The 13,413-nt window shown below is 31.7% G+C and overlaps 1 protein-coding gene across 3 annotated transcripts in view; it reads left to right on the forward strand.

Moving 5' to 3' along the window:
* The first annotated feature begins 1,841 nt into the window (after nt 1-1,841).
* The window catches only part of LOC126811382 (pituitary homeobox x), a 62,448-nt gene continuing 50,876 nt past the window's right edge, over nt 1,842-13,413 (forward strand). Inside the window, exons 1-2 of one of the 3 annotated variants that reach the window (XM_050536957.2) lie at nt 1,842-1,948; nt 9,570-9,795. In XM_050536957.2, the coding sequence (XP_050392914.1) occupies nt 9,594-9,795 (202 nt within the window). In that variant the 5' untranslated portion in view covers nt 1,842-1,948; nt 9,570-9,593. Of the gene's footprint in view, nt 1,949-3,767; nt 3,787-9,391; nt 9,449-9,569; nt 9,796-13,413 lie in introns of those variants that run through there. The other 2 variants (XM_050536954.2, XM_050536953.2) reach the window with 2 other exon arrangements.

A 13,413-nucleotide genomic window follows, 5' to 3' on the forward strand; every position in this document is an offset into this window, starting at 1 on the left:
GGGTCGCCTGTCCAACCTCGTGGGTTTTCTCCGGGTACTCCGGTTTCCTCCCACTGCTAAAAAACCCTACGTGGACGTTAAACCCCATTTCTCTCTCTTTCTCTTTTTGCATTAAGATAAAAACAATATACCCGAACATCAAAATATTGCCCAAAACGTATGTAGGATCTGAAACAAGGAGTTAAAAAATCTGATTTTTAAATATTATTTTTTAAAATTCCAGGAAAACAACTGCCTGGTATTCCTAGCAGACATTTTGGATTTATGTTGTTAGGGGTTTAATTTTCATGCATACACTACACAAGAAATAGAAATTAGATTTTCAGACATAAATGTGAAAACAGCTTGGTTTGCACCGTTATAATGATAACTGTGTCCTATTATATCTCTTCTTTAAGTAACGGTTCATAAATTAGTTAATTGTTTGAAAGAAAACTCGATATGCATATTATAACCGTTAATCTCCTGTGATCGGAATGCTTTATTACTCTCGAGACGGGGCTAATGAAAACTATATTACGCGTGCGTTGAGACACATGTGTCGTATTAGTATCTTCTATGAAATTCATACTATTGTTTGTTCATTACAACTCAAATACAAACATCGATTTCACTTGCGCGTGACATAATGACAGAATAAGTTGGTCTCGTGGGATCTTAAAAGCTCGTAGTTTACACGAGGACGCTCTCGGACCAGTGAGGACACAACAGATGGCCTCTTGCCAGTGACCACCGACAAATGGTCACTTGACGGAAAGTATCAACTGACCATCACATTTGTATCATAGTTGAAGTTCCTGTTGTTTATCACTCATTTGCGGTTTCCTTCAAAGGCCGCATACTTCAAATCTGAATGAAATGTACATGAGTGGACATGTACACTCGAAAAGGTCCAAACTATCTTCAGAATTCTTGATGACGCCAAAATCATCAAAAAATCCCGAAGGAACAATACTGTTACACATCAGATTGTTTGGAATCTGTGGATCTTTAAAGAGCCTATATTGTCCTTTTGACTTCGGGGCATACCTTTCCGTAATTTTATTTTCTTGTAAATCCGCTGGTTGTTTTTCTTGTTGATTAAAATGTATCTATTTTTCCCAGGGACGTCGTGTATGTCGTTAATTTCGCCCAGCATTTATCGGCTATACCTAGGAATCAAATCAGGGGGGAAATTACGTCTATGCTACAATTTTCTGTATGTATGCATTAGAACTACAATTTTCTGTATTTTAATTGATTATTTAGATTTATGTGACACATTAAGAAAAGAAAATGAAACGGAAAAAAAATAACTGCAAAGGGAAATAAAGTACTTGTACTTTATCTACTTTATTTTATATACATATACATACATTTGTACCGCGATCGAGTACTTTATTTATTACTAAATACAATATACTTTTATGTTCTTACTGTCATAACATCACAATTACAAAGTTAACTTTTGTCATATGTCCTAAATTATTTCTCGGGCTGTCTTTTTTTTCATAATTTTTGTTATAAGATGAAATATATTGTTTTTAAATATTTTAAAAATATTTCCTATGGTGTGTATAAATTGGTTTAAAAGGGGTGAAAAGTTCACATTATAGGGTGAAAATCTTCAAGTTGGTCAACCTTTCCTCAAAAATACACAAAAATCAAAACAATTCTTCAAAAGGGACAGCATTTAAAGACCTTGGCATGTGAAACTGTTACAAAGAGAAAAGAAACAAGTAAACCGTATACATAAGTCTTAGTGAGAATTAACCTTCTAGCTCTTTGCCAAACTCTCGTCTTGTAGAAAGCTAAGAGTTCTTGACTATGTAAATAGCCGATATTATCATGTCGGAATGGTATCTATAGACACTGGAAGTGTTTAAGCACCATTAGGTAACACATTTCCACCTCTAGTTATAAGTCATTACTGCTTAGTAATAGCATTTGGACGACGAGTGACAGTGCCGTAAGTAGCCTTTATTTTAACATACTTTAACAGAGAGATTTCTGTTCGTTTAGGGCAAGTTTTCTTTACAAAGTACGTAATTCAATGAGACTGAAGATTTTATCAGTATCCAAATAAAAGTCAATAGCAGACTAATAATTCTTGTAGTTTTCATTAGGTATTTTATTATATATACTGTTATTTCTTATGAAAGTCATGAAAAGAAAAGAAAACTAATTTTCATTTTAGAAATATCCAATACAGTTTTTTCCCTAAGGTAAATGAGTAATTTTATTTTGTCAAAAGATTATAATATTTAGGAACTTAATTAATAATGAAAAAAGATCAAAAATGTAAAACAAAGGTAGTTCAATGGGTGAAAGGTTATTTATATTCCACTTACTCTGAATAACTAATGAATATAACTAGTTATATCGTAAGCTTCTTTTCATTCCTATAATCGTGCTCAACCTGGACCGGGATCATTTCCAATAATACATTAAAGGGGAAGTAACTCGAACAACGTTCACGTGTCTTGATCTGTCGTATTTCTGGAGTATTTTACTGCTATATTGATGGAAACGGAAAATATTGCTTCCAAATATAATTTTTTTCTTCAAGGTTTATATTTTAATGTCCGAAATTTGCTTTTTCATAACGTAAGAGGATTACGTTTATAATTTTTAAAAAAAAAAAAATAACATAATAACTTAAGGTAATTTAATGAAAAACAAACTTAGTGTGGATTTATTCTGTCTTGAGTGTATATCTACTTGTATACCTCAACAGTCTCAAGCCATTAATTTAGCAATCCTTGTAACAAAATAAAGTAACACACCAGTCTGAAAATTCATCAGGACTAGTTATCAAGTACCGTTATCTTAATGACATAGGAGATATCATCAGAAAGCACCTATGATTATAGATTCCTTATAAATTTTGATCAATAAAAAGCTCTGTCAAAACGAAATTTCATCTTTTCTGAATTACACTATGATAAATAACAAAAATCTTAAATTTACTAATCTTTTTTAATGTCGTAATTGGTTTTATCTCAAGACTGGCTTTATATATAGGCGTAAAATTTTGAAGGAAGGCTTTTTTGTCATATCTCAAAACAAATACATAAAATTCAATGAAATCAACAATTATATTTCGACCTAATCAAAGAAAAGCACGATCTTGCCAACCCATGAAACACAAAGAAGACAATAGAAATAAACAAAACTGTGAAGAGATTGTAAATATGTGGCTTATGTTGTAAACATTATATTTCGACCATACCCCTATCTCCCCAAAATAGGAGGTAGAAAAGGACAATATTTGGTTGATTGTTGCATTGTGACACGGCCCGCAAACGATATTTAAATTATTAGCCCATATCAGAGATAGCCTTTAATATTTCAAAGTTTTAATGATGTGATTGAATATTTTTAAATTGCTTCGTGTCTTTATCTGAAAGTGTAATAATGTGTTCCCATCTTTTACTTTAGAGAATCTTGTGGTGGTGTTCTTAAATCCATACAGATTTTAAAAATTCTTATTCATTTTCATAGATATTGGAAAATGAAATAACATATTTGAAATTTTATACACACATTGTTTAATTTAAAACTTTTTATACGCCCACACTTCATTTTATGCATATTATGTTTTCAGAGTTTAAAATCTGCTGAAAATGGTGTTGTTTGCTTTCAAGTCAAATATTTATGTCATTTCTGCTTTATCAAAGCGATAAATTACGACAGGTTCAATTTTCCTAAAATAATCTTGGGAAGTAACTCCTTGCTCAGGCAACTAACGTCACATCATATTCAATCATGCGACTGTATCTAGCGCACGTCGTCCAGTGACGGATGGTGAGTAGAAAATGACAGTAACAATTATCACAGTGACGATTTATTGTTGTGTTTGTTCTGTCAGTTTTGTTGACAATTTTTCCAGTCTAATTCGCAATCAAATTAATTTTTGTGGTTGTTAAGAATGAATGGTTTGTAGTTTTAAAATAATTGGTTTCTAGATTTATTTCAATGTGTGAACCGAAACAATGTAGCGAAAAGGTAAAACACTACAGTAACAAACAAATATAAATTTCATGTTGAAATTAACAGTCTGAATATTGTTAGACCTCGATATTAAACCCCTTTCTTTCTCGGCATGTACTGTAGTTATAAGATCGTGTGGATTTAATTCTCGAGAGAGAAAGTAAAAATAGTCTTATATTAAACCAGTCTTAAGACAAGATGAAAACTGTGCCAGATAGACGGAGGTCGGGAACCTGAACGTGAATAGAATGATATTGTTTCACGTTTAGTTGTTATTATAACAATATTTTCTATTGACAACCTGCATTAGAAGAGCGATCCATTAATCTAATTATAAAGCAGTTTGAGCTGAATAAAGCCGAATAAAGCTGACCAGTATTAAAGTGATTATGAATTCTTAATAAAGTCTATTTTTCTTTATAACAGTAAGTAGAATCTAGATTTTATGGTAGTTTTTGTTACCAAAGAAAGGCATTGAATTAATATCACAATTTATAATTATAAGAAGTCGCAGTGTGGAAATTTTGGTTTGACAAAAAAAAAATTATGAACCGAAAAGGAAAGGCCAGTGGTATCTTTTATGTTTGCCAGTGTCTCAGATTTGGGTGAAAACAAGCAGCGCCACCTATAATTTTAGCTCACATCATTTGAAACCAGACCAGGAGATTATCTTTTCTCAATTAAATGCTAAATTTTAATTTGTGTACATTTTCCTGTATAAAATAAGATACTCTCCGAAAAATGCAAATGACGGCTTTAAACTTTTAGTTTTTAATTCGTTCATCAGTAGTAAGTAAGTTTATATAATTCTATAAGCTAAGATCTGAAATATATTTTGTAATATCTCTAGTTACGGTTAAAAACTAAACTATTTTCAAAGATCGCTATTGATAACCTAATAGAGATTCTTCAAATATTAATATATTTTTAATGTCTGATCGACATATCCATTATATCAAAATACGGAGTAAAACACATGTTACATTTAATAAACACGATGCACTGTTTTAAAGTTAACAGTCTTCAATCAATTAAAATTAATATACTAATAACAAATTTCAAATAAATGTATAAGACTGAAAATATTAATGGTCTTCTCAAAGAAAATATGTAAGATAAACAAAAATCGTATTCTACGGCGATTGAAGTGGGGCATCATAAATCCTAACATAAACACAATATAGATAACTTAAATCCTTATAATCGTGTGAAATGAAATGAGGTTTAACGTCCTACTGTTCTGCTCCGATATAATCGTGTAATCACTCGTTTGGGTTGTGGATTTGGGGTATCTTTTGATGAGTTAATTTTTACATTTTTGTTGTTGCTATATAGAGAATCTCCTACCAGTCTTTTTTGATATCAAAAAATATCAACAAAAGTTGATAAAGTAAGAAAAAACGAGGCTCTGCCGAGTTTTTTTTTTTTACTTTATCAACGAGTGTTGATATTTTTTGATATCAAAAACGACGAGTAGGAGATTTTATTTATCACCCAATCCCTTGTTACATGCACAAATAGATAAATATAATTCTTTGCTGTAGATTTCACTTTTACTGAACATTACGGCGTAGTGATACATCATTTTTTGACAGCAATTCAACCATTGCAAAGTCCTTTATATTGACCCAGTGTTTCCATCAAGGTCAATGGAATAACAATAGTTCATTTTTAATTTAAAAAAAGTTACTTTTAATAAGAAATGAACTGTTCTTTGAAAATAAAAAAAAGTAGTTCCTTTTCAACTGACCAATCAAATTCATGTAAAACGATATCTCCTAAGGAGATATCGCAGTAGATTATGAAATATATCACACAAGCCATATCTACTGTAGAATGTATTATTGGGTGATAAATATTCTTAGTGGCATAACCAACCACTGTATCTGCATTGAAAAAAAAACCCGTCTCCTCTAAATTCTTCTAAAATAAACAACATTTAGTATGAATGTATTTCCGTGGTAGAGGCTTCTCTGCAAAGATCACCTATTTATTTTATGCAGTCTGAAAAGAGGCAATTTTCCACGATATTTGGCTTAATATAAATATGAAAACTGATTATTAAAATATATTATTATACCCACCCCCACCATCCCCACGTACGGTGACTATAAAACGATAGTAAATGTTATGTATTTGCATAGTTTAAACAGGGGAATTAGCAAGGGTAGAAACTACTTGGAACAGATTTGAGGGGAGGGATGTAAAAAAACTAATGTTGCGGGTAATTATTTCATCGCACACATAAACTTCAAGGACTAAAAATATAACAGACTCAACGAAATTTTTGAAAAGGGTCATTTACAAACGACTTTAAAATTAGGAATTCTTAAACATACATTATGCAAGAGCTAAATCTGCCTATTGTAGGTCTTTCGTTAGGCCTGAAATGTTATATAAACTATTAATCAGACATTAATTAACGTATCCAGGCCATAATCAACTCTCGATGTCAACGCTAGCCTGCGATAATTGTTGGATTATGATCCGATTTGCTGCATAACTTTCCTCCTCGATTTAACGATTAAATGTATAATCGAGACTATGATTTTTGTCGTACCGACTTTAGTAATGATCACCGAGGCTATGCGGAACTTTCGATCGCTCATTTCTCGGTTCATAGTGGATCAATTTGACTGAAATTTTCAGCAAATTGGCTTTACATTATCTAGTTTTTAACTATTATAGTGAGAACTGCTAACTCGTTATCTTATCTCCCATAATGTATCTTTAATCATTATTATAGTGAAACACATATGTGTGAAAGTCAATTCACTAAACGTGTAAATTTCACTATTTTTTTGATTATCCTTGCACATCTTTTATGTTAGAATTGTTTATTCTTATATATATTTATAGCAGAGGGTTAAATAGGCCATGCCTGTCCTTAAATCCCATTCATTTATGAATAAAATATTGTTTATAACCGAAAATTCTATCTGACCAAGTCGTCTTTACGTTTTCCCGTGTGATATTACCAGAAATCGCGCCTATTTTTTTTTTGTCTGAAAAACATTGTTACATAAATTCTCTGTGCATCATTTGTATTTTTAGGAAATATCCGAATTTCCTCGACTACAGATTGATTATTTAACAGTTAATTAAGAAAACAAAAACTATAATATCATTAAAATCTCCCAGTTTGGATTCAATCGGATTAAAAGGTTGGGTTGGTTTATGTTTTCTTTATCCAATAGATCGTTGGTGGTGGATTCTGAATATTGACACATTTTCAATCATCACATTTGTAAACATTGAACGGAATGAAGCCATTTTTGAACTGATGTTCCTGATATTGTAATCTGCAAGAGATTGAAAATTCCTCAAATATTATCCAGAGACTTCAATGTAGAGTTCCCATTAAGGAAAGTAATTTAGAAAAAGGAATAGACTGGCGATTTAAATTATGTTTTAATTACCCCGATTTGTTATCTAGTATAATTCACCCTCGACAATTCAGATTAAAAGGGATTCGGAATATATCTTGTAAATTTAACAAATGGAATATAAATTTAACAATCTTCAGATTTAGCCTGTTATTATAGCCAGTGTTCTATTGATGTAGATTTCATTCATACCAAGTCTATGAACTAATGTTTAGGTTGGAAGAAAGTTTTGTGTCTTTTACTTGGTTATCTGTCTGTTCGACAAACCATCTCTTTTAATCAGCGCTGATTTAGAGCGGATTATTTAAAAGAAGCGACTATCATAACACTGGTAATTTAATAAGTTGATCAATAAAGACAGAAAGTGTGTTTTTCATTATGAAATGCTATCATACGTGTCTTGTTGCCCTTGCAAATTCGTTGAGAATTAATTTGGATTTTCCGAGTGAAATGAATGAGTATGTGAAGATTTTGTTTTTATATGTTTGGCGTCTGCCGATGTTTCAGGGGTCATTTCAGACAAACAGACGACTAATTCGCGTCGGAAAACATGGTGCCACTTTCACTGTTAATTCTAACGGGAAATAGCTTCTTGTTAATTTGTTTAATTGCGACGTTCCATTTCAATGTGAAATTAGATCTCCATTCGGCGTTGTTTTTGCGCACAAGGCGGCATAAAAGAAATAGTTATTGTTCATTTGAACGGCTTTGAAGGAAACACCATTATTCTCACTCCAACCTCTTTTGCTTGTTGGAAGACGAGACTAATTTTCATCTAAATAGCACTTGAATGGCCATTTAATGAGAGTCACGGGAAGGAGGGTGATAAATGGTGAAAGTGATTTATGTTTGTATTAATCCTCTTCTCCCTTATATGAAATTTACATCTCGGCTGACAACAGGATGCTCGGAGGTGGAAAACGACAATTCACCACATGTACATTTCAGATGAAATTGACAAAAATTAAGTTAGCCAGAAAAATGAAGCAAAACCTAAGAGAAAATGAGAAAGTTGTGCATTAATCTTTTCTGTTTAATCTGGACTGCTGAAAGGCGACAGATTTGAAGTGTCTAGGGAATTCGTCAGCAATCGTTTGTTATAAGCGGAGCGTTCTCATTTTGTTACTCGCCCCATCAAGACGAACATAATCAAAATTTGTGATCGACATTCAGTAATTAGGCTGAAGCGATCCAATAAAGATATACACAGAACTGGCTGCACTAAATGCCCAGATTCTATTTCATAACCCGCCATAACGTTTCTCAATAACTCCCGCTATCATCTTTATTTCTTATTTGTATGATAATTTTACCTCCTCTGGGACCGACTCCCGGGTCACATGTCAAATATGGAGTCATATGCAATATGATTCATTTCGATAATATGCCATGGAAGATAAAATAGGAAATGCAGTCACGTGGAGACGATTTTAACTGAAGTTTATTATATCAGAGGAAAATCCCGTTACTCAACTGTCTTTTGATTAATCTCTGCTCTATTTACAAAATTTCATGGCTGATTAGCCGATTGATTAACCCTAGCAAATCGATGTCATCTCTTATTACTGAACAACAAGCCGTCTTTCCCTTCATTTGCTCTCCGATTATATTTATAAAGCGTCAATATTACTACTGGCATATTGAAGGTCTACGTTAAAAGTTCGCCCGGTTCTTTTTCTGCCTAGATTCCAAACGGCATTATACAGATAATACAATTATAACACATCTTCAAGCACCTAGGCTTTACAACAGATCGACAATAATCGGGTGACTTTGGAGAGAATTTCCTCTCGATCTGCCTATTACTGATTAATATACTGATAAAAGTAAACACTGGCTTTCTATCTTAAACCAACTTAAGAACAGTTACTTTTGGCACAATCGACTTTGATGCGATTAATAGCCGGAGAGCCTTATTCAATCACAGATTTAATTCTACTCTGACAGAGATTTTCAGGATTTAAGACATGGTTTCAAACACTCTTGAAATAACTTAGCTGGCATCACTCGAGCGAGCATTTTGTACGGGGCAGACGTGCTATTGCTACAACCGAATGACTGAAAGCGCCATAACTCTATTACTGAAGCAGGTTGTTTTAATGATCGCACCTTTTGCAGAAATTGCACGCGTCTTTACTTCTGTTTCAAGTCGCGTTACAAAATGGTCTAATACAGCATATTATATAAGTATTCTCTTGTCTTTCTTTTCAGTTTTACGGGAAGTTGACTACAAATATGCAGTCATTTTCCGCATTAGAACTTGGCAGAAGTTCTATGCCGACGGCGTCATCCAAGCATTCAACGGTGTCTGCAACAGTCGGAATGTCATCATCTGAACTAAAGATGTCTGGACACATGTCAACACATGAAACTGTCTCACCTTTTGCTGAGATAAAAACAGAGAAAATATCATTTGAAGAAAGTTTGAATATTCAAGGTAAGTCTTACATTCAAGTGTCATAATATATTACTCTTCAAAATCTATTTCAAATTGCATACATTGAAAAATCTAGTTAATATGCCTTTAAAACGGGGTACATAATTTTATACCTAGTAAATATAGTATCAATAGTATTTTTGATTTAGATACGTTCTGAGCAGGGGTTGGGAATCGGAAATAGACGATGTATTTTGTATTAATATGTTAATATTAATCTATGATTTCGATTCGGGATTTCAAGCAAAACTTTAAATATTGGATTTAATAGATTTCTACAAAATAATATTAATATAACTTGGCGAAACTTTTATTTTGTGTACTAGACAATAATTATGTATCTAATAACGATCTTCGAAACATGGATTTCTTTTTACAAACCTAAAGGATGAAAAATGAGAAATATGTCGTCCATCACATAATTCTTCAGATTAAATACTAAAACATTTACTTCAAGTAAAACATTTTTTACAAAGAAACTACAAAAGATGTTTTTAAAAAAACGTATACACTTTTTGGCACTATGACGCTACTAAAATTATCGGAGGAGTTTCGAGGTATATGTTCTGAAAACAAGGCATATCGATCGCTTTGATCTTTTGACAAAAAGCGGATATGAAAGATTGACACAAATGTGTTTATATTTTGGTAATTCAAAGATTGTATAATCTCCACCCGAATCAACAAAATTTGAAATTTGGTTTCATTTTTTTCTTTTTTCTTAAAAGATTTTATTTGCTGTCAACAAACTTTAGATCAAGCTTTAAAAGATAAGCATTATTTAAAAAGTAGCGACCCCTGTCTTTAGGAAAATTCTCTTTTCTGTCGCCCAAAAGAGCTTGAGATGGGAACTCTTTTACTTCATAAAACAAATAAGAGCCAGATTAGACTTGGTGAATCACGCAAACAAATGGAGGCACAGATATTGTGCAAGTGTTTTCGCTTTCTTTCAAAACGGCGAATTGTAATTCTATAGAATTTTTCAAGGAGACTCTTATAAATTAAGAAAAAAAATATTTTTCGACAAGTGGAACTTTACAAAGGGTGTTTAGGTAGGACACCTGCCTCTTTCAGGATTAGCCTAACCCTAACTCTTGAAATGAAATTTTCTATTGTATTCTATATTGGCAACAAGCGATACATGTTTAACAGTATTCAAGTGTCTATTGTAGCCAATGTTTCACCACAAATGTGCAGAGCAAAGAAGAGATTAGACGAATAATGCAGCATATGGCATTAAAATCTCAAGTTATACCTCATTACCATTTTCTATCATTTACATACACGACCCTTTAGTTCACTAAACTCTCTACAACACAATTCTCAAATATTTACATTTGTGTAAATGAAAACGTTTTCATAGAAATTACCGTAATTCGGAACCAATATTGCTGTTGTTATTCAATATGGGGATTTATGTAATCAAAAGGAAAATTGTTCTCGTTTGAATTTTTATTAATATAATATTTGTAACCATTAAAGTAATCGGTTACATGTTTTATTGTATCTTATATAATCATGCAATAATTTAATAATGATTTATATTTTACAATGAAATCCCATTATTGTGGTCCAAAATATTTCTTTCAACATCACTTCGTATTTTGACAGTTATTTCTTAAATACCTATTTGATGGTCAAATATGGAATTTATTTTCCTTAATTTATTTTCATAGACTATGTATATTTTTGTCTAATACGGATACATATTTTTAGAATAATAATAAAAAAAAGTGTCAGTTGGAAAATGAAGAGAATTTTTTATGATTACAATTTTCTTTTTTAAATATTATGTTGTGTTTATGAAATTATTCCTTGTGATCGGTTTATAAAATTGTTCTTTATTTGTTATGCTCAAGTCAAGTGTTTTATATTTTATTTTTTTATTTAAAAGGATTCTATAAACAGGAATAAAAAAAGCTACAATTTGTGTTAGCTTTAAATTAATTTTTAGTGATTATGTCATTTAACGATAAATTTGAAAACTGTATCTTTGAGGCAAAAGAATTCATAAGAATTGGAAGAAGGCACATTCAATGGAGACGGGAGCTTATCGATATCAATTGTATTAAATAACACGAATAAATATTACATAATGTAAATCTATCAGGTTTCGGAAATACTACATTCTATAAATAGCTCATTGGCGAATTAAAATTGAATCAAATTCTATTGTTATGTAATATCAAACATAATACACGCATTAACAAATATTACGGTTATTATTATATCTTAAAAACAACCTACACAAATATTTAGTTAAGGATAAAAGGACTCATTTTCTGCCCCAAATGGAAGTCTGTCGGTGTCGTTGGCCCTGTTTAGAAATTTTTGGTTTATGTATCACTACTTTTGATTGGGATCAAGTAATTATTGTAACAGGCGTTCTTCCAGATGGTCACGCGACTACACTGTATGGTAATAAGAAAAGAAGAACGTGAGAAGAGTTGAATACGTGAGCAATAGCCTTCTAGCTGGTCTTTTTATTATCCCGTTGTTACTATTACAATACACGGTATTGCTCTATTGTAATGGCACCGTCTCGACCTCTAATCTGCATATAAGATAATAACAAGATTAATGTATCCAGATTCGTTGATAAAAGTCTCTTGTAAATTGATACTGATGAGTTAAAGACGTCTCATTGATCTTTCACAAAGATGATGTCTCTATCAGAGATGTTCCATCACCGTGCTCCTGTTCTCTTAATTTGTTCGCCCCGTCATACACTTTCTTATCAAAATATCAAAGCTCTTGAATATAATCAGTTCAGTGATTACAAGTACTAATATTAGTATTTTTGTGTCACCATTTCCTTTACTTTATGTTTCATTTTCTTTACGTGATTTGTGACCTCAGATTTATTGCAACGTTTGATTTCACTCCCGACTGAACAGGAAAGTAGAAATTGTATAATTATATTCCCAAATAAACATTGTAAATGAAAATATAAATTGTATTTTTATGGTTCTATTCTTGATATTTTTGATAGTTTAGTTTTAAAGATTGTTTAAATGTCCAAAGATAAATGATTACTTTAATTAGATTGTTCCGGGATATATATTATATACAAAGTAATTACGTCCGATTTCTTTTTGAATATTTGACCACACTAAACATTTGTTAACTACGGTAAGTGGTATGAGGTGTTAAACTATCGACATGAAGTTGGACATATGTCTTTGTCAATAATATCTATATTCATAATGAATCGCAAGGTGGGTGTTTTATACCTCCGTATGTAATATAAATAATCAGTTCAGTTCAGTAGCACTGAGAGAACACTTGCTGTTCAAACAACGTTTTGAACGTGCCAAATCAGAAAAAGGAGGACAGAGAAGAAATTCACATAATGTCTACACGGCACAAAAAGTTTAGCTCGACGAATTTCGCTAACGCGATTAAAATATCCGTACTAGAAGTTCAAGTATTTTTTATTTGAATTTTTCTTTAATCTGAAATATATTAATTTCTTATCTTGAAAATTTCAACCCTAACTGTGTGTACCATAGATTATTTAATGTTATTATGATGAAAGATACATTATGTAAGATTTAGATAAAGAGCTGATTATTCTTGCTATAATAGTTCGAAAATAGATAATGTAAAATGAATAAT

Source organism: Patella vulgata, chromosome 2 (genome assembly GCF_932274485.2).
Source record: "Patella vulgata chromosome 2, xgPatVulg1.2, whole genome shotgun sequence".
Taxonomy (NCBI): Eukaryota; Metazoa; Mollusca; class Gastropoda; family Patellidae; genus Patella; species Patella vulgata.